Here is a 21,519-nt window from a genome sequence, read left to right as displayed (position 1 = left end):
TCCGCGCGGGGCCGCCGTAGCCGGGGGGCGGGGTCGGGGTTTCCCGCGCGCGGGATTCAGACGGCGGTGGCGGGTAATGGTCACGGGGTGGGGGGACACGGGGGACACGGGGCCCCAGACACCCCCGAGCCGTCCGGGGGGACAGGGCGGGGACGCGGGGGAGCGGCCGCTCCTGTCCCCGCGGAGCGGAGCCCAAGGGGCGCCCGGGGCCGCGTCCGGTCCCGCGGTGCTGGGAGATCGGTTGATTTTCCTGTCGGGTTGTTGGGGTGCGGTGGGGCTGGTTTGGTTGGGTTTGGGTTTTTTGGTTGTTGTTGTTGTTTTAATTCGATTAATTTTATTTATTAATTTGATGTTTTATTTTATTTATTGATTTGATGTTTTATTTTGTTTATTTGGTGTTTTTACCTATATTTCCCTACCGATGTTTTATTTCCCTACCGATGTTTTATTTTATTTATTTTTCTGGTTTTTTAATTATTTGCGTGTTTGCGTTTTTATTATTTGCGCGTTTGCAGTTTTATTATTTGCATTTTTAATGTGTTTTTATTATTTCCATTTTTAATGTGTTTTTATTATTTCCATTTTTAATGGTTTTTTAATTATTTCTTTTTTAATGGTTATTTTATTATTTGATTTTTTACGATTTGATTTTTTAATTTGATTTTTTTAAATTTTTTTTGGCTTTTAAATCAATTTTAGTTCTTATTTTTATCTTTCAATTTGACTCTGTATTTTATTGACTTTTTAGTTTTTCATTTGATTTTTATTTTACTGTTACCTTTTCCTATTTTTAATTTTAATTTTTTATTTAATTTTATTGTATTTTTATTTGACGTTTCTTTTAATTTCGACGTTTCTTTTAATTTCGACGTTTCTTTTAATTTCGACGTTTCTTTTAATTTTTCACTTTTTTATTAGTTTAATTTTTAAAAATTATTTTAACTCCTTGATTTTTTTTTTTTTACCTTTTAATTTGACTTTTAAAAAATTTTTTCGTTTTTAATTATTTTTTCAAATTTTGTTTGGGTGCTTGTTTTGTTGGTCTTGGTTGGGCTATTTTTGCTGGTTTTGTTGTTGCTTTTTGTGGATTGTTTTTTTTTGGGGGGGTGGGGTGGGGTTTGTTGTTGTTGTTGTGGGGTTTCTTGTTTAGTTTTTTTTGTATTTTTTTTTTAATTAATTGCATTTTAATGTAGTGCCGTGACATCCGTAAGGCCCCAGCACAGCGCGTCCTCCCGAGCGTTCCCCCCAGTTCTGGGGGTGTGGGTGACCCCGGGTCCCCCCTGCGCTTTGCAGCCATGGAAACCTTCAAGTCCCCCAATCCAGCCCAGAAGGACAAACCGGGTGAGTCCCGTTCACCCCAAACATCGGTGGGGTCACCCCGGGATAAAACGTGTGTAACGGGTAAAACATCATCACCCAACGCTCCATCCCGGGGTGGGGGTTTGGTGAGATATTGGGGGACGGGCGGGTTGGAAAGGAGCTTTTCAGAACTCCGCACGCGTTCTGCGCGCGGAGTGATAACCCTCGTTCGTAATCAGAGCATCAAAACCCCTCAGGGAATCGGTTTGGTCGGAAAAGACCTTGATGATTGGCGAGTCCGACCGTTCAGCGAAGCTTCTCCCGGTGGTTTGATCCGTGCGGGGTCACACGTGGGGCTGGTTTTGATCTATGTATTTATATATGTATTTATTCATATGTATATTTATTTTGGTGGGGTTTTTTAATCTATTTTTTTTTTAGGTGGGGGCCCAGTTTCCGTCACCATCCCGGCCTCTCCCTTCATGCAGAAGCTGGGATACGGCACCGGGGTCAACGTCTACTTGATGAAAAGGTGCGTGTGGGAGCGCGGGTGGAGCTCGGAGCGGCGCCGCGCCTGGTTTTTCCTCTAGAACCGTAAAAATCATCGGATCACAGGACGGTTTGGGTTGAAGGGACCATTAAAGCTCCCGCAGTGCCCCCCTGCCATGAGCAGGGACATCTGCACCAGCTCAGGTTGCTCAGAGCCCCGTCCAGCCTGGCCTGGGATGTCTCCAGGGATGGTTCAGCCACCACCTCTCTGGCCAACCTGGGCCAGGCTCTCACCACCCTCAGCACAAACAATTTCTGCCTCGTGTCCGGCCTGAATCTCCCTCCTTGAGTTTCAAACCATGCGTTATTATGCACCTCTATGGTGTGCACATGAGCAGATCTTAGTTTATTTTAGCGTTGTTCTTTATTAATTCCGCCAAATAAAGGCAGACGCTCTCCTGAATGGCTCCTCAGGGACCTGTCCGCACTCCAACCCTGGTGCTGCCCGCTGTTCTGAGACGTGCGGGTTTTCTTCTGCAGGTCTCCCAGAGGTTTGTCTCGCTCCCCTTGGGCCGTGAAGAAAATTAACCCGAAATGCAACACAAAGCAGCAAAGCATCTACCAGCAGAGACTGAACGACGAAGCCAAGATCTTGAAAAACCTCCAGCACCCCAACATTGTGGGTGAGTGTTGTTTAAATTGCAAATTAAGTCGTTGGAGCCGAGTTTGGGGGCAGCTGATGTGACACGAGGCTGCTGCTGGGTGCAGCTGGTAAAAGGGTGGTGAGAGCCTGGCCCAGGTAGGCCAGAGAGGTGGTGGATGAACCATCCCTGGAGACATCCCAGGCCAGGCTGGACGGGGCTCTGAGCAACCTGAGCTGGTGCAGATGTCTCTGCTCATGGCAGGGGGGCACTGCGGGAGCTGGGGAGGGCCCTTCAACCCAAAGAATTCCATTCTTAAATTATTCTCTGGGTCACAGACCTCCCCGTCGGCTCTGGACGTGTAGAGCGGGGCTGGGCTGTGGTGGCTGTGGGGGCACACGGGGGGAGGATTGAGGACATGGCTTTAGTCAGGCCCACTGTGGAGCTTATTAAATTCTCTTAGTCTTGCCCTATGTGATGGGAACCTGGAAGCGCTCCCGGACTGCCGGGGCTGCGTGGTTGGGGCAGAGTCAGAATTGTTTTGCTTGAAAAAGACCTTGTTGTCTGGTCGCTGCCTTCAGAGAGGACTGCAAAGTGACATTGGCTGTTCTGCTGCAGATCACAGAATGATTTTGGTTGGAAAAGCCCCTCAAGATCATGGAGTCCAACCATTAAGCCACTCCTGGCACTGCCCCATGTCCCTGAGAACCTCATGTCCGTCTGTCCAGCCCCTCCAGGGATGGTGACTCCAGCACTGCCCTGGGCAGCCTGTTCCAATGCCCCACAGCCCTTTGGGCAAGAAATTGTTCCCCACATCCAACCTCAACCTCCCCTGGTGCAACTTGAGGCCGTCTCCTCTGGTCCTGGCGCTTGTTCCTGGGGAGCAGAGCCCGACCCCCCCTGGCTCCAAGCTCCTTTCAGGCAGGTCAGAGATCAGAAGGTCTCCCCTCAGCTCCTGTTCTCCAGCTGAACCCCCAGCTCCCTCAGCCGCTCCCATCACCCTTGTGCTCCAGCCCCTTCCCCAGCTCCGTTCCCTTCTCTCAACTCGCTCCAGCACCTCAAGGCCTTTCTTGGCCTGAGGGGCCCAGAACTGCCCCAGGATTTAGTTCCAGCTGGTTCTGGAGAAACAGGGCCTGTCCCAAGGCTGCACCTGCGCTGCAGCTTTAGCTCGTGGCGTCAGGGCAGGGAGAGCCCAGGGGACATTGCAGAGCACAGAGGGACATTGCGGAGCATGGGAAACGCCTTAGTGATGTTCGGGATTCTTCTGTGCGCGGAACAAGGCTCCGGATCCCCCTCTGCTGCACCTTTGCGCGTGACAATCGGGGCTCTGTCATGCTCTTGGCTCTGTACAACAGGAATATTTGGAGAAGGTGCTTTAGTCTGTGTTTAACTTCTGCTCTTGTCTAAAATGTCTCGTGCCGGTCAGAGCAGCAGCTTTGTTTGACTTTATCCTTTTGTTTGTGCTTTAAAGTACCTCGTTGAGGTCACTTGTGTTAGAAACGCTGCGTGCAAAGAACTTTGTTTGTATCCCTGAAATGGCATCTCTCCTTCTGGCAGGAGTTTAAGAGCCAAGATAGTCTCCACCTTTCACATTGTGAACATTTCACTGCTTTTTCCTGTAAAAGGTGCTGTAAATCATTTACAGGGTAAGACTTCTGCTATGCGGTTATGCAAGACTTTGCCATTTCTAACTCCACCTGAGGAGAATTGCTTATAGACGGGAGTAAAACATGGAGGAAAAAAAGATGGGACGGTCTGTATGTGTGTTAATCTTGTGGAATGGCCGCTGTGAGACTGGGGTTTGACTTACCAAGCGTCCCCTCACCCTTTGTGTGGCTTCTGCGGCTCCTGCTTTTTGCAGTGGGGGACGTCGGTCCCACAGATCTGCTGCTTCTCCCTCCTCTCCTGCTTCTCCATCCCGTAAAAATCAGGGTAAACGTCCTTGCCCCAGTACGGGCTGCAAAGCTGAGCTGGGAAAGCACCAGGGCGGCAGCTCCAAATGCTCCATCAGGCCGGCAAACGCACAGAAATGCTCATGTCTGCTTCGACCCTAACAAATAATCTCTTTTGGAAGGTTACCGGGCGTTTACCGAGGCCAACGACGGCAGCATGTGTCTGGCCATGGAGTACGGAGGAGAAAAATCTCTCTATGACTTAATCGAAGAAAGAAGCGGGGACGCGCTGGGCCCTTTCCCGGCTGCCACCATTTTCAAAGTGGCCTTGAGCATGGCGAGGGGGCTGAAGGTACGTTTAACCGTAACCGGGGCTGTTCTGGAACTGTACGCGCTGTGAAAATAAAGGAATTTGGTGTGTGAGGCGGCCGTGCCAGCAGGTGCAGAGCAGATGCTGTGATGCTTCGTATAAAGCCGTGGTGGGTTCTTTTTTACCGGGGTGCTGTACAGACTCAGGTCAAACCTGAGCCCTGAAGCTTGAGATTCAACGAGCTTGTGTTTAGGGGGAAAAAAAGGGAGAAAACGGAGACTCAGTGGTGCTGTGGAGCTCCAGGAATAAAACAGACGGGTCGTTGGCCACCAGCTAATGCCCGTGCGTCGCACTCGCTCTCAAGTGTTCGGTGCTAGAGGCATTTTAGTAAAAAGCAACCGTAAGCCTCCAAAATTAGGCTGGAGGAACAACCTACCCTGTGTTTTGTACACGTTATGGGTAGGTGTTGTCCCATCCTCAAGGTTTTAAGGCTAAATATGTTAAATATTAAGAAGTTGGTGCTTTGTTGTCCGAATCTGACAGCTCCTCCTGCCTTGCTGTATCTGTGTTAACGGCTTCTCTCTGCCCTCAGTATCTTCACAACGACAAGAAGCTGCTCCACGGAGACATCAAGTCTTCGAACGTCGTCGTTAAAGGTGATTTTGAAGCCGTCAAGATCTGTGACGTGGGAATGTCGCTGCCCCTGGATGAGAACATGACCGGTAGGTTGGGCTGGGGGAAAAGGACCCGAATCCTCGGTGGCTGCTTTGAGGCTGCTCCTCTGAGTTTGGCGCATTCACCCTCCCGTGTCCTCGGAGGGAAGGACCGACGGGTGGTTTGCACCAAGATCTCTGGACGGTCCAGCGTTAATTCTCCAGCCCTGTGCCGTCCGTCTCGTGCCCCTCCACGCTCATACGGACACAGAATTGCCACTGCACGCGGGATGCTCGCGGTGAGGAGATTCTCTCGAATCTTGCTCGCAGGGCTGGAAGGAAGCACGAGCCAAACGCGTTATAAAGGCTGCGCGTAAACGAGGAGCAGATGCCTAATGGCGTCGCGGCTTGGCTGCGAACGGCAGGAAGGGGTTTGGGTTAATTACAAGAATGCTTTCCTCCGCTGCTTTACGCAGCGCTTGGGCCTGCGACAACCTCGTAATTTATCAAGCTGCTCCATTACATTTTTATTAGTAGCCATTCCCTTTTATAAGGAGCGCGAGAGCTGGAGGCAGCGCCCCAGCGTAATCTCCTGGAGAGGCGTGCGGTTAGAATATCAGGTTTTGGGCTGGTTTAACAGGAAGAATTCCTCTCCGCCCAGCCTGGATTTTGGCTTTGCCTCCTTGTCTTCTTGAGGAGACAACACGCGCTCACCAAGAGCGAGGGTGCTGGGTCCCCGTCCCTGTGGCAGCCAAGGATTAAAGCCCAACAGCGCTGAGGGATTTTGGAATTCGCTTCTCGATCAGCCCTGCAAGAGAGAAGTTTGTTGAGCAGCTGAGATCTGCTGCCAGCTCAGGAATTTGCTGGGGAAAAGGGGGGGAAATGCAGCACCAGGCTTTGGGGAGCGGTGCCTGCAGTTAAAGAGGGATAAAATGGATCGAGTTGGAGCTGGTGCTTCGTTCATCGTTACTTCAACTCTCTGAGGCTAATTAAGATCAAGGAGGCATTAAATTGAACAAAGTGGTGAGGACTTGGTTTGGGCTGGTGTGAAGAAAAGAGAGGGACTGCGGGGTGGAGGTTTTGGAGCCTCATGGGGAGTGGGGTTGGCTTTGTCCCCTGGCCTTGTCTGGGGACAGGGAAGTGTCCTGTGAGTGCTGTCACCCCGGGGTGAGCTGAGCAAGGGCCACATGTGGGTAAAACGCAGGTAACATCCCCCCCTTCATCGCGGGGTGCCTTGGAGTGGGGCTGAGCCCAGAGCACAGCTCCCGCCTTCAGTTCTTCACGCTCTGCGTGACCTCGGACGCTTGGCCACAAAAAATCTCACTCTGACGGTGTCTTGCTGGCCTCGAAAGTCCCAGCAGGCACCGGAGCTGTGTTGTTTCCTTCCAGTGTGTGACCCGGAGATGTGTTACGTGGGCACTGAGCCCTGGAAGCCCAAGGAGGCTCTGCAGGACGACGGCGTGATCACCGACAAGGCCGACATCTTCGCTTTCGGGCTGACGCTGTGGGAGATGATGACCCTCTCCGTGCCCCACGTCAACCTGCGTTATGACCCTGATGACGAAGGTTCGTTTCTCCGCTGAGCAACTGCTGCTCCTAGAAATGCTTTCCTCCCTCGGGAGGATTGATTTGTACAGCTGCAGCTCTGGGGAGGATGCTGCGTCCATACCACTAAAATGATGCGGCCAGAAAAGCCTCAAATGAGGCGGTGCTTGAAATGGTGCACCAAAATATTTAAGGCAGCTGAGTCTTTCTAAAAAAGCAGCAAAAGCAGGGATGCTGTGAACAGGGGCTGCACCTGGCTGTGAAACACCCGCTCACCTCTGATAAAGCACGGGAGAAAGTTTGAGTTACTCTGGGGATCTGTCACAGAATCATTTTGGTTGGAAAAGCCCCTCAAGATCATCGAGTCCAACCATTCCCCCACCCCTGCACTGCCCCATGTCCCTGAGAACCTCATCTCCATCTGTCCAACCCCTCCAGGGATGGTGACTCCAGCACTGCCCTGGGCAGCCTGTTCCAATGCCCCACAGCCCTTTGGGGGAGAAATTGTTCCCCACATCCAACCTCAACCTCCCCTGGCGCAACTTGAGGCCGTTTCCTCTGCTCCTGGCGCTTGTTCCTGGGGAGCAGAGCCCGACCCCCCCTGGCTCCAAGCTCCTTTCAGGCAGCTCAGAGATCAGAAGGTCTCCCCTCAGCTCCTGTTCTCCAGCTGAACCCCCAGCTCCCTCAGCCGCTCCCATCACACTTGTGCTCCAGCCCCTTCCCCAGCTCCGTTGCACCCTTCCCTAACCCCTTTTCCACCTTCTCACCCAGATAACTCTTTCGATGAAGACTCCTTTGATGAAGAAGCGTTTTACGCAGCCCTGGGAACCCGCCCGGCTCTCAACATGGACGAGCTGGACCCGTCCTACCAGTGCATGATCGATCTCTTCTCCGTCTGCACCAACGAGGACCCCAAGAAACGTCCATCGGCTGCGTGCATCGTGGAAGTCCTGGAGGCCAGTGTGGCCCAGGAATAACAGCACTTGAGCTCCCCGGCACGGGTACGTGAGCTCAGGGATTGCCGCTCTCTCCTCTGAACTCCTCAAATTAGGAGAGCATTGGAAGTACGCAGAGAAACAAGCTCAAAGAGCAGCATTTCACAGCTTTTATTGAGCAGGCAACCCCCTGCCAGCTTCCCCTGCAGCACAACCCTGTGAGGATTCCCAGGCCTTAGGCGCTGGGGGAAAATCCAGTTGTTTTAAGACATCTCATAGTGTGTAAATTTAGCAACTGCTTGTACTATGTCTTTTACCTTTTACAGCGCACACTGCAGGGAGCTCAGGGAGAAAAGAGCCATCTTTATATTAATTAAAGTTTTTAAGTTACTTGCAATAGAATTTAGTTTTAGAAGAAACAAACCTACCAAAAACACTAACCCATAAGACAACTCTGTACACAAAGTGACACGTTCTCCCCCAGCTCGCTCACACGGGGAGGGAGAACTCGCGCTCAGCAGGAAAACGGCCTTTAGCCGGCTAGCAAGGCTTAAGTGTTCATTTAAACATTGATTTTTAGATTATTTCAAACCTCAGCTTGTACTAATACGTTGGATCAGTTGGTATAAATAAAATTATAGACAAGGAAGTTGGGGGTCTGGCAGTATTTTGTTGCAAATAACTTGCCGTCCGGTGTCGGGTCGGAGAAGGCGATTTCGTTGGTGCTCAGGTAGCAGCCGTACATGAAGGTGCTCCTGAAAAAGAAAGAAAAGGGCTATCAGGGTGCTGCAAACACTTTTATCTGACACTTAAAACACATTTTCGAGGTGTTTTCCCCCAAGGCTCCTCTGCAGGGAGCTGTTTTTGCTTCCATCGCTTGGTTCGAAACCAGAGAAGACAGTTGTGAGGTGCCAGTTTGTCCTCTTGGATATAACCAGGAGGCATTTTAAAATGAGCGAGAAGGACAATGTAAGAGCAAATACAGGTATAAAACTCCCAAAATACAGTTTTACATGGAAACCCGGAGGTTTTAGTTCAGTATTTCGGAGCAGTTCCCGTGTGGAGCCCAACATGGCACCCGGGGCCGGCAAGGGCGAAGCTGGGGAGGCTGCACATCAAACACTGAACCGTGGGAGGATGTGGAGAACATTCAGAATACTGTGATTATACACAAATATATACATAGCTACTCATATCTCGATGTTTTATATACACAGAGCGAGTAGATATAAAATCCATGCTACTACAGACCCACAGACCATCAAGCTCCCCCTCAAGTGAATGCGTATCAGATGATGAGGGGAAGATTTTAAATCTTCCACTTTGTTTTGAGCTTTTCAAGCTCAGAATTTCCTGCCTGGAAAATCTCAAGTGTTTTGGGCCCATCTAGTAAAATAAAACATAGAATATTTTTTCCCAACAAGCACAAGTTTCTCTTGGAAAATCCAGTCTGTGTAGCTGTGTTTCAGGTTCTAGCCAGAAATTAACAGCTTGGCCTATGCTTGTGTCAGATTTTAAATGAAAATATTAGATATACAGATAATATCTGTCTGATTTATATCCTTCCACTATGAAAAGGGGATTTCAAACTGAATGATGGAAAGGGAAAAATTTGTATAATCATAGAATGTCAGGGATTGGAAAGGACCTGGAAAGCTCATCCAGTGCAATCCCCCCGCCGGAGCAGGAACACCCAGATGAGGTTACACAGGAAGGTGTCCAGGCGGGTTGGAATGTCTGCAGAGAAGGAGACTCCACAGCCTCCCTGGGCAGCCTGGGCCAGGCTCTGGCACCCTCACCGGGAAGAAGTTTCTTCTCATATTTAAGTGGAACCTCCTGTGTTGCAGTTTGTACCCATAAACACTTTTCGCTGCGATCCCAGTTTTCCCTGTTGAAGGATAAACCTGGGGATGGGATCCCGGCTCCTACCTGACCACGTCCACCATGCGCCGGGCGATGCCTTTTCCACGCCGGGGCCCAAACACCCAGATCCTGCTGACGCCACAGAGCGCGGGCTCGGCGTGGCTGGAGCAGCGCCAGGCGCGCTGTGGCTGCTGTGGGGCGTCCCGCTCGGGGGACGCGGCGGCTCCTGCCTCTGACAGCACCCGGAACGCCTGCATGGACCAGAGGACATGTCAAAATGCTCCTTATCACCCTGATAACAGCACGAGGTTTGCTTTAATTTCTTTGTTGTTTGGGTTTTTTTTTTTTTGGGGGGGGGGGGGGTTGTTTTTTCATAGAATTGTTGTAGTTGGAAAAGCCCCTCAAGATCATGGAGTCCAACCATAACCCAGCCCTGGCACTGCCCCATGTCCCTGAGAACCTCACGTCCGTTGGTCCAACCCCTCCAGGGATGGTGACTCCAGCACTGCCCTGGGCAGCCTGTTCCAATGCCCCACAGCCCTTTGGGGAAGAAATTGTTCCCCAGATCCAACCTCAACCTCCCCTGGTGCAACTTGAGGCTGTTTCCTCTCATCTCATCACTTGTTCCTTGGGAGCAGAGCCTGACCCCCCTTCACTCCAACTCCTTCCAGGCAGTTGTAGAGAATTGTTTTCATTTCCTTAGCTTTATCTCCCCCCATCCCACACTAAGCCAGGGTTTCTGACACACAAACATCCCCAGTTATTCTCAATTTCCCGCCCCCCCACCTTTAATTAAAACCACGTACCTGCTTAATTGACTCAGCCACTAAGCACCCAATGATCATCTTCTCGTTGGACACAAACAAATACATTTTAGTCTTGGCTGGGCAGCTCAAAGAAACTTGCTTAAATCCCAGTTCATTATCTACGATTTCTCGCACATCTTCTGCCTAAGAAAACAAAACTGGAGTGTTAGGGAATAACACGCACATTCTTTGGTGCAAAAACTATCAGAAAGAGGCCTGGTTTCCTCAAATAAGCTTGTTTTTACACCGGATCAGGACCTAATCATGTGGAGAATGTTAAAGAATGGGCTCTCACTTGTGTCTTAACCCCTCTACGCTCTCGCAAAGCGCATCTGCCTCTCACCGCAGTCCTCAGGATGGAAAAAATCAGGTTATGTTGGTCATATAAGAGCAAAAGTGTCAGCGCAGGGTTGGGATGTGTCGGGGTGGGTGTCCACAGCCCCCCTTGGCTCTCCTGCTCACCCCGTCACTGCTGATCGACGTGTGATCAGTTCTGGGAGCTGAGCCAAAGCTCATCTACAACACAAACCCCCTAAATCAACAAGCCCGTACCTTCTTGACGGCATATTTCGGGTCATTTGGAAGAATCAGGACAATTTTCCCATCCCAGAACTCTGCCACAACTCGCTCTTTCTTCCAGCCCTGCCACAGAGGTGAAACAGAGAAAACAAACAAGAAGCGAGTGGTTTAGCACGAGAGAGGAAGCAACTCGGTGAAAAATCTGGCAGACGAAGCTGTGATCTGAACCACTTCAGCTTTCAGGAATAAAATCAAGTTACACTCGTCAAACTGATGAAGGCAGAGGGTCTCTGAAGCTGCTTGACTTCCACTTTAACCCACCTCGCGGGTGACAAATGCCGTAGCTGGATGTCACACACGGTTTCCCCACTCGTCTTGGCCTTACCACGTATCTGAGCCCCTCGAGGAAGCGCTCGTGGTGCTGGATGTGCTGCGCCTCGTCCTCCGGGCTGGCCGCCGTGTAGATCATCCCGCACGACTTGCAAACCACGGCACCAAAATGCTTCTGACCCGCGTCCTGGTGAGAAACAGAGTCGGCTGAGCGCTCTGAAACTCTTCAGAACCACGTTCGGTTTAAGGAATGAGCTTAAGAATCGGTTCTAGATACAATAATCAAAGATTCGAGTATTTGTTTTCATTTGGATTCATGAAGGGGAGGACAAGCTGTTGCTTATTTGCAGAATATTCAGAACTCTGTGGCATTAAATTATCCAGGGATGGGGCATCCACCACCTCTGGGCAACCTGGGCCAGGCTCTCACCACCCTCATGGTGAAGAATTTCTTCCTTATATCTGATCTAAATCCTCCCTCTTTTAGTTTAAAACCGTCACCCCTTGTCCTATCACACATACACAATTAACGCGTTATTTGGAACAGGCCCCGAAATAGTTCAGCAACATCCTCACTGAGGAAACAATGCAAAAGCGCACCACAAATTTTTTAAAAAGAGAAAATTCTGTATAATTCTGTAGAGTCTTTTCATCAGTGACCTAAAAACAACCTCATTTCTATCTCTGTCAGTACAGGGAGGGGAAGAGAAGGAACTGAGGAACCAAACAGCAGTTGTGTGAGCAAACTGCAGGTTGCTCTGAGTAGTGAGGTGAAGCCAGGTTTAAGGACTCATTATTTCACTGCACTGGCTGCTCTCCTGTCCCCACGTCCCTGTTTGGGCTTCCCCTGGTGTCACAGCACCCACAGGTTTTCCCTCATGGGCCCAGCCCTTCGACACGCAGCCGGGATAGTGGTGACTGCTGAGCATGTCCTGCTGCTTTCATCTCAGCGCTCAAAATGCTTAAAAATTTGTATCTGCGAGGTCTCAAATCTGACAGAAATCACGCAAATGACTCAAAAGGCGCCGATCAGTGACAACAATGACCACACCAGCCCTGCTCCCTTGGGAAACCAGCTTGAAAAAGTCGGCGTGTCACCAAGCAAGAATGAACAGTTTACAAAAAAATTACTCATTGCTGAGGGTGTATTTTCTGGAAACCCATACAGGTGATGGCTCCATGGCACACCAGCCTCAGTAACACTGTTTGGGCCTCCTCCTGCTCCAAAATCAGTACTCCACGCTGAAGGGCAGCAGCGGGAAGGCTGGTGTGGTGCTACCAGAGGCAGCTGGTTGTTCTCAGAGTGAGCTGGTTGGGGCTCAGCCCCTGGTTGTGCATCCCTGCTCCCCGTTGTATGTCCCTGCTCATTGTTGCACAGCCCTGCTCCCCGTTGTATGTCCCTGCTCATTGTTGCACAGCCCTGCTCCTCGTTGCACAGCCCTGCTCCTCATCGCACAGCCATGCTCCTCGCTGCATGTCCCTGGTCATTGTTGCACGTCCCTGCTCCCTGTCACATGTCCCTGGTCCCCATCCCACATCTCTGCTCCCCGTCGTACGTCCAAGCTCCTCACTGCATGTCCCTGCTCCCCATTGCACGTCCCTGCTCCCCTGGCTGCCGTTTGCCCCTGCGGTCACAGCACTGCGCCGATTCTGCTCCCAGAGCAGGCCAGGAAACCATGGGAAAGGAAAATTATCCAGCCAAATTCACTCCTACAGCATCCATACACGCTTGGCTGAGTTTCTCTGCCTTTTTTTTTTTTTAGCGTTATGTTCCATAAATCTCTTTTGAATTCTAAAACGTGATAAAGCGCGAGTCCCAGTGAAACCATAACAACCTATTTCCCAGCTACTACCCTCTCCTCGTTTAATACTAAACATGTTAATCGCTGCCCTGTTATGCTCGTCAGCGTGGTTGGTTTGAGGTTGACGCGTGAGGAAATCCACTTATCGCTTCTCCTCGAGACATGTTCCTTGTTTCCCGACCACCAAGCTGCCCCGAGGACCCAGTGCGCCCCGCAGGGAACCTTACGATGATCATCTGGTCCCTGGAGCTCCGGCTGAGCTCCTTCGCCTTCTTGCTTTTCTGCAAAGCGTGAGATGGTTTTGCAGATGGGCTGGAGCCAAACGGAGAAGTCAGTTCATCCAGCGCAGCCTGCGGCCTGAAAATTGTTGCAGAGGGATGAAAATTATTTCAGAGAGATGGAAATTAGTCAGTGCAGACAAAGGTTAACATTATTTGTTGGGTACCAGAGTAGCGACTGTTATTCCAGAACAGCCCAAACTAAGCCAGGTACAGCAAAGCTTCTTGGCCGCTGTGGTGCCAGCTCCTCTGGGGGAAGAGGCTCTAGAAATTGCACCAGAATTTTAATAACTCTTGATTAAGCATCTCTCCCACTTCCACGTTCATCCCATTCCCAGGATATTGGAAATGCAGCAGCTCCTTGAACAGGCAAAGGGATAAACAGCAAAGTGAGGAGGAGAGGGGCAGGTCCGTGAAGTGTGGAAACTGTGGGCGAATAAATTGGTGCCCAAATCCAGCAGGTCGCTCCTCAAACCCTGGACATCCAAACCCCCTTGTGCAGGCTCAGGGTTTTCAGCAGCAAGTTGCTCAGCTCCAAGAAACTGCCACCCGAGCTTGACCAGGATTCAAAACACCCGAAGTCTGCCCTAACCACCCCCATAGACACTCTCCTAACTTGTTTAATTTGTGCACAAAATTACAGCCACGATCACACACCTAAAGCGCGTCTCTGCTCTTGGGTGGGTTGAGATCTGTGGGTTTGCGACGTCTCCCGTGGATGGAAGGGGAGACGAACGTGAGGAGCCGTGGCTGTGAACGCCTGGGAACGTGGGCACAGCAGGCACAGGGAGCAGGCGGCTCAAGCATGATCAGGTAGGTGGTGACACACAGAACCACAGCTCGGGGTCTGCACTGGGCTTCTGGGAGGTGACACCAGGCGGGGACAAAGGTCCTCCCCTGCCGGGATCAGCAGGAGAAGCAGCATCGCAGAATCATCTTGGTAGGAAAAGACCCTCAAGATCATCGAGTCTGACCATTAACCTCACACTGCCAAGTCCATCACTGCCCCATGTCCTGAGAACCTCATGTCCGTCTGTCCAACCCCTCCAGGGATGGTGACTCCAGCACTGCCCTGGGCAGCCTGTTCCAATGCCCCACAGCCCTTTGGGGAAGAAATTGTTCCCCAGATCCAACCTCAACCTCCCCTGGTGCAACTTGAGGCCGTTTCCTCTGCTCCTGGCGCTTGTTCCTGGGGAGCAGAGCCCGACCCCCCCTGGCTCCAAGCTCCTTTCAGGCAGCTCAGAGATCAGAAGGTCTCCCCTCAGCTCCTGTTCTCCAGCTGAACCCCCAGCTCCCTCAGCCGCTCCCATCACCCTTGTGCTCCAGCCCCTTCCCCAGCTCCGTTCCCTTCTCTCAACTCGCTCCAGCACCTCAAGGCCTTTCTTGGCGTGAGGGGCCCAGAACTGCCCAGGATTGGAGGTTTGGCCTCCCCATTCCCAGCACAGGCCGGTCACTGCCCTGGGCCTGCTGGCCACACCAGTGCTGGTCCCAGCCAGGATGCTGGTGGCCTCGTGGCCACCTGGGCACACGCTGGCTCATGTTCAGCCGCTGTCACCAACACCCCCAGGTCCTTTTCCAGCCGCTCTTCCCCAGCCTGCAGCGTTCATGGGGTTGTTGTGACCCAAGCACAGGACCCGGCACTCGGCCTTGTTGAACCTCAGACAATTGGCCCCAGCCCATCATCCAAAACCATCTCACAAAGCTTCCAGTGTTCCCGTTTTGCGAGGAAAGCTGACTCTACGGTGCTTACCAGACCAGCACCACTGGCCCCTCAAGGAGAAAAAAAGGGAATAAAGTGAAAAATTGAACCCAGATAACTTCTGGAACATTTCATCCAGGTTTTGATCAAGGTGTACAAAATTAGGCCAAGAGGAATTGTTTCATATTGAGATCCAGCCATAGACGTTTTATATCAATTTTTGACTTTACAAGGTGGGCTTCAGCTACCGGGAAGCACATAGTTTGGGGTGTTAATAATTTAATTAATAATAATCTAACCTGCCTTTAGGCTTCTGTATTAGGGTGGTATTCCTTAAGTAATCATGGAAGTGGGAAAATGTAACTGTTGCGCAATGAACCTTAACATGGAACTAATTTAGAGATACGCCAAACAATTTTATAGATTTGGCTGCTAAGGAGAATTTCCGAAGCAGAGACTTGATGGAGAGGAAGCTTGTGCTCATCAGCCTCCCCAGAGGGAACCGCAAAGCCGGGAGTGTTTGTGGTTAATGACAAACACGGGGATTCCTGCCCGTCCCAGGTCCCGCCTGCGCCATCCGAGGGATTTGAAAAAGCCACATGAGGAAGCAAAGCAAATATCGCAATCAGATCTCGCTTTCAACACTCCTGTGGCACAGCGCTACAGTAGCGAGCTTGGGAACATTTATTTTGGCTCTTTTAGGAGCGACTTCAAGTGGGTTTTTTTCATATGTTCACAATAAGCCCGACTCAGAATGCTTGAATTGGTAACAAAATGTATCAAGAAGTCGATTTAATATGGGAGAGGGATTAGCGGCTCAGGTTCTTGTGTGGGAAAACAAGACTTTTTCCGCTATGAGCACAGCAGCAAATTGATTGAAGAAATCAGCTAATTGGAAGGAGAGACACCAGGTAGTAAAATCACACCTCGTGAGTAAAAAATTATAGCAAGACGATGGTTTTCAGAGTCAAAAAGAAAATTTCACGCGTTTGTGATTTGTTTCTGTCAGCCTAAATATCAAACATGGCCCAGCAGATTTATAAAATACGCACCCAGGTGAGCACGGGAAAGTGGAAGGGAAGATTCCGTTAATCCTTTTCACCCATTTTTATTAATATTACAACTTCTGTCTTGTCTTTGGCACCCAGATCTAAACTTCTGAGCGTGCTGCTACACTGAAAATTTATCTGGTTTAAATAAAAATGAAGTGCAACGCAAACCAGAGCTGAGCAGTAACTGATTCTTGCATTGGTGTGACTTCTGTGCAAGACGTTGGTCAGTGTCAGCCACGGCGCTGTTAAGTTACAAATGTATAATCACAGGAGGAGTTATTGAGGAAAAACAATGCACCTGATGGCAGAGAAATCGGTTTGACGCTAAATTTAAAGAATATGGATATTACAGAATCACAGAATCACAGAATGTTAGGGATTGGAAGGGACCTCGAAAGATCATCTAGTCCAATCCCCCTGCCAGAGCAGGAACACCCAGGTGAGGTTACACAGGAAGGTGTCCAGGCGGGTTTTGAATGTCTCCAGAGAAGGAGAATCCACAACCCCCCTGGGCAGCCTGTTCCAGTGTTCTGTCACCCTCACTGAGAAGAAGTTTCTTCTCACTTTTAAGTGGAGCCTCTTGTGTTCCAGCTTGAACCCATTACCCCTTGTCTTACTGTTGGTTGTCACCGAGAAGAGCCTGGCTCCATCCTCCTGACACCCACCCTTTATATATTTATAAACATTGATGAGGTCACCCCTCAGTCTCCTCTTCTCCAGCTCAGAGCCCCAGCTCCTCAGCCTTTCCTCACACGGGAGATGCTCCACTCCCTGCAGCATCTTCGTGGCTGCGCTGGACTCTCTCCAGCAGTTCCCTGTCCTGCTGGAGCTGAGGGGCCCAGAACTGGACACAATATTCCAGATGCGGCCTCACCAGGGCAGAGCAGAGGGGCAGGAGAACCTCTCTGACCTACTGACCACCCCCCTTCTAATCCCCCCAGGTCCCATTGCCCTTCCTGGCCACAAGGGCCCAGTGCTGGCTCATGGTCACCCTGCTGTCCCCAGGACCCCCAGCTCCCTTTCCCCTACACTGCTCTCTAATAGGTCATTCCCCAACCTATACTGGAATCTGGGGTTGTTCCTGCCCAGATGCAAGACTCTACATTTTCCCTTGTTATATTTCATTAAATTTTTCCCCGCCCAACTCTCTAGCCTGTCCAGATCTCGCTGGATGGCAGCACAGCCCTCTGGCGTGTCAGCCACTCCTCCCAGCTTGGTGTCATCAGCAAACTGGCTGATAGTACACTCAATTCCCTCATCCAGGTCAATATTCTGTCATAATTATATGTATGTATATTTATATGTATTATAATGATAATACAACACCTGCACAAGGCAGGTAAAAACAAGCCCCCTGAAATCTCTAGCTCTGTACAACTTTAAGCCAGTGCTTTTCCCCAAGAGTAATTTCATAGTTTAAAAATTAATATTGGAGGTTTAACTGGTAAAGACTCTTGAGTGCGACTGAAACAGAAGCTGCCGGTTCCTGCGAGAGCCACAGACAGAATTTCTGACCTGCCCCATCGGCATCTCCAGCGCGAAGCCCACCAGGGAGCCGGTTACACAGACACACACTCAGCTCAAGAAGTGAACTGAAACGCAGAATTGCCTCAAACGTGGCAAAAACGACTGGCGATGTCAGTGGATTAAACTCACAAGGGTGCATCACGTTTGCTGTCTAAAGCACGGACTAAAGGGCACAAAAGAGCCAAACCCCGGATGAGATTCTAGCGAGGGACGGTGACACCTCCCTGCACTGAGCAAAACCAAGACATTGTGGTTTGGTACCAACTCACATTTGTATTTAGCGCTGTCCAGAGTCTCTGGGAAGTAACTGCTCGTTATAGATGCTCCAGATACAGAGATACAGAACATGCAGAAGTCACATAAATAACTAAAAATCCCTCTACAGGCTCAAATGACACCCAGGTTGTGCCATTCTTAGTGATGAATATATCCTGAAACAGTCCCCCTTGTTCTAATGATTTTATCATTAGCAACAGCTATGAGAAAACTTATTTCCTTTTTAGTGAGATAAAATAATCAGTTCAATAATATGTATTATACAAATTCACAGGTAAAATGTACTACAGACAGTGAGCAAATGTGTATTTCCTTCTTCATGGGCTAATATCCCCCTAAACCAACACAACTTTCATCTTCCCTTTAAACAGAAAAAAAAAGAAGAAAACCCTATAAAAACCTCAGACTCCCAAACCTTACAAGGACCAGGAGAAAGCGAAGTTATTGTTTTTAGAACTAGGATTATTATTATTATTTTTAAATAACCGTTCTGCAGATATGACACTTTTGATCATTCTTGAAGAGAGCTGGCAAATATTAACCCACCTTTTCTTGCTGGTAGGGGGTGCGCTGAATATGGGGTAGACGACAGCGTTGGAAGGAGACGCTGGAAAATACAAGAGATGTTATTGTGGTTTCAGATCCTTTTTTGTTGCAGAACACGTTGATGGGGGGAAACAGAAATTCCAACACCAAGGAGGCTTCAGAACGCCCCACAACAGTGAAATCGAACTCTATAACGAGCTTATAAGAGCAGTGGGAAGCTGGCGATGCTGCAGGATATAAAAATTATCTCCGTAAGTGCAATCCAAGCTTTAGTGTTTCCTTGGCTATTAATTAAGGGTGTTAATCAAGCACAGGCTTCTCCATTTTCCATTATTTTGGCTAAGCATGAACCCACAGCTTCTTCATCCTGGAGAAACGGCGAAATTACAGCACGCAAGTTTAAGGATAATTTAGCAAAGATTTTGGTAAGTAAAACTAACCAAACTATTAGTTAGGAATATATTTTGCCTCCAGTGTAAAAGGTTTAGGTACGAGAGTGTTTTATGCGCTGGCTGCATTCGCAAATAAACACAAATTACAGAAAAATACTGAAGTGCATAAGCAGAAGAACGGCCCTGAGAGCCTCCAAAAAATATCCCACGGAGAGGAACCGCTTGTTTCTAGGAAACAGGCCACAATTCAAACAGCCTCTTGTGAATATGCAGAGTGGGAAAGATTTTGAGGAGTCATGAAGAAAACAGTAACAAGCCATAAAAAGCCTACGGCTTCCTAGAAATGCAGGATCCTCGCGAGCCAGGACACTTCTTGGGAAAGGCCCCGGCAGGGAAATAAATGTCAAGGCGATCGCAGGGAACGGGACGGCAACAGCTTTATAAACAGGTGGGAATATTTGAGGAATATTTGATACGGAGCTGGAGATGAGAGAAATAAAAGCAGCTGGCAGCACAGAGCATGCAAGAACAGGCTTGGAGAAGGGGTGAGCTTACAGAAAAATGGACTTAAATAAGTTCCAAAAGCAGATAAATAAGTTGCCCTATGAAGCAGAATTAAAGGGAGCGGGGGGAAAAGCTCAGGGGTGTTGGCAATTCCTGCAAGAAATGGATTAAGAGCAGATGTGCCAGAAAGAGACAAATACGAATAAATCTGGAGCTTTTCTTCTCGCTCAAGGAATCGCAAGGGGAACAGAAACCTGGGGAAAGTTGAGTGGGAACGTGAAGGATTTGAGGCAAAAATGCCAAATTGCGAAATCAGCTTTGCCTGAGAAGGCCACGAAAACAAGGGGAAAACCCTGAAGTTTCCGCTGCCGAAAGAGGAGGAACCACTAAAAGCAGTTGGCAAAACGCTTCACGCATTCTTGTTTCAGTCACCAATAAATAAATGATTGTGATGAGGTCGTCAGCGCAATTAAGACGCAAAGGAGCGATGAATTTCCACAGCTGGGGAAGGATGTAAAGAGAATTCTCGGATAAATTAGACCTTTTCAGATGAATTAACCCAGGGCTGCTGAGGCTGGAATAGCAAATGCTGCATAATTTTAGGGAAAAAAAATGGAGAAACCAGGAAATGAGGATAAAATAACATGAGCTCAGCTCCTGCAAACATTCACGTTAGCGCATACTTGGGAGATGAGACAGCAGGTAGAGGCCAACACAATATTTGGCTTTAATAAAATAATATTTGAGCAACGTATTTTAGTTTTTATTATCACTTGTTATCCCCAAGAGGAAAAATAACCAATGCCTTGAAATATATATGTAACTTCTGAAAATTCCCTTGCGTTAGTGGGGAAATATAGTGGTTATAAAACAACCATAAGGGTCAAAGTCGACTGGGACAAAAAAAAAAAAAAAAAAAAATTATTGTTGATGATTCGTTGCCAAAACAGAAAGTATGGAGTGGAGTTTCCTCGGTGACTGTCAAGAGGAAATAATAATATATCCTTGTAACTTTGTAGATAAAAGCGAGCACATAGAGTTTAATTTTAAAAGAATCTTTAGACTGAAAACGGGCAGAAACAAATAGATTGAAATAAGGATAAGGGAACGACTGCACTGAGTAGCAATCCGGGAAAATAAGAGATAAAGATCAACCCTCAGGGCAGCAGCTGCCTGGAAAACACTTGGGTTGCTTTAAACAAAGGAAAAACAAAAGTTTTCTGTGGAAATGTGGGCTTGTGAAGTGTATTAATTAATGCCTTCCTACTAATTAGTGCTGGTGAGGCTCAGCTGGGTTTGGGAGCAGCACAGTCTGGAGAAAGCAGAGAAATGAAAAGTCAGATGCCTAAAAATCCTGGTTTGTAAAGGCAAATGGAAAGAATTGGGATAATGGTCCAGGGAGAAAAGAATAGGGAAAATAATAATAGGATTCAAATACAATTCCCCAAATCTTACCGGGAATGCAGTAAAGCAAAGAGGAAAGATGGGTCACAGACATCAGGAAAAAAGCGATTTATAGTGCTTAAGATTAAAAGATTTATCAGGGAGATGGCAGGATCTCCGTAATTACCAAACCACTAATTAAAACACCAAACGACAGGGGAAGATGGGAATTCAGCAGAGCGGGTCCTGCTGGGGAAAACCGGGTAAATAGAGATTTTTTGCACCTCATTTTCCTGCAGGAACAAAGTTCATAGAACGAAACGTATCCAACTCACCTCGTTTATTCGCCTTCCGCGGAGACTGGCTGGAGACAATAACGCAATCATCCGACTCACAGGTGGCAGAAGAGCCGATTTCATCGCCATCCTATAAATTAAGACAATATTTTTAGGGGCAAAAAGAAAACACGCCAGTTGATCGAGTTCTCAGGCGGTAGCCGCAGAATCCCACACGTTCAAGGGGCGTTAATTGACATTACGAAGCGGATTTTCCAAGAATAAAATGCAGGTTTAGCAGACCACGTGTCTCACCTGTGATTAAAGTCACACCTGATGAACCCGAATTTGAAAATATTTTTGATTCTCAGCATCTGCTTATGCCTCTGCTTTGGTTTTATTGCAGCATACGGGGTTTTTTTTCCCCTTTTTTTAAAAAAAACCCCGAATCTTGGCTGTAGAGGTTTATATCATTTCTTCGCCTCTGCATTTCTCAGCCTCTT

General features: G+C 48.8%; 2 protein-coding genes across 2 annotated transcripts in view; one reads left to right on the top strand and one right to left on the bottom strand.

The window, feature by feature from the left end:
• Nucleotides 1–40: 40 nt before the first annotated feature.
• On the top strand, nucleotides 41–8,404 carry PBK (PDZ binding kinase). The gene is made up of 8 exons (XM_065632028.1): nucleotides 41–73; nucleotides 1,194–1,341; nucleotides 1,741–1,831; nucleotides 2,329–2,471; nucleotides 4,504–4,673; nucleotides 5,224–5,353; nucleotides 6,674–6,850; nucleotides 7,601–8,404. Exons 2-8 carry the CDS (start codon nucleotides 1,296–1,298, stop codon nucleotides 7,804–7,806), a joined length of 963 nt encoding a protein of 320 aa, XP_065488100.1. The 5' UTR covers nucleotides 41–73; nucleotides 1,194–1,295; the 3' UTR covers nucleotides 7,807–8,404.
• Nucleotides 7,971–21,519, bottom strand: part of ESCO2 (establishment of sister chromatid cohesion N-acetyltransferase 2) — a 23,340-nt gene continuing 9,791 nt past the window's right edge. The window contains exons 5-12 of the mRNA XM_065630448.1: nucleotides 21,077–21,167; nucleotides 18,463–18,523; nucleotides 13,312–13,441; nucleotides 11,338–11,469; nucleotides 10,986–11,075; nucleotides 10,434–10,577; nucleotides 9,694–9,878; nucleotides 7,971–8,519 (exon numbers count right to left, since the gene is read on the bottom strand). Coding sequence (XP_065486520.1) covers nucleotides 8,381–8,519; nucleotides 9,694–9,878; nucleotides 10,434–10,577; nucleotides 10,986–11,075; nucleotides 11,338–11,469; nucleotides 13,312–13,441; nucleotides 18,463–18,523; nucleotides 21,077–21,167 — 972 coding nt within the window. The 3' untranslated portion in view covers nucleotides 7,971–8,380. The remainder of the gene's footprint in view (nucleotides 8,520–9,693; nucleotides 9,879–10,433; nucleotides 10,578–10,985; nucleotides 11,076–11,337; nucleotides 11,470–13,311; nucleotides 13,442–18,462; nucleotides 18,524–21,076; nucleotides 21,168–21,519) is intronic.

Source organism: Caloenas nicobarica, chromosome 3 (genome assembly GCF_036013445.1).
Source record: "Caloenas nicobarica isolate bCalNic1 chromosome 3, bCalNic1.hap1, whole genome shotgun sequence".
NCBI lineage: Eukaryota > Metazoa > Chordata > Aves > Columbiformes > Columbidae > Caloenas > Caloenas nicobarica.
This window is presented reverse-complemented; position numbering and strand designations above follow the sequence as displayed.

Bases quoted from the DNA above. Each gene is read 5' to 3' on its own strand.
- PBK (XM_065632028.1), top strand. From the start codon at position 1,296: ATGGAAACCTTCAAGTCCCCCAATCCAGCCCAGAAGGACAAACCGG. The intron at 1,832-2,328 runs GTGCGTGTGGGA...TTTCTTCTGCAG, and splicing joins AACGTCTACTTGATGAAAAG to GTCTCCCAGAGGTTTGTCTC. The intron at 5,354-6,673 runs GTAGGTTGGGCT...GTTTCCTTCCAG, and splicing joins CCTGGATGAGAACATGACCG to TGTGTGACCCGGAGATGTGT.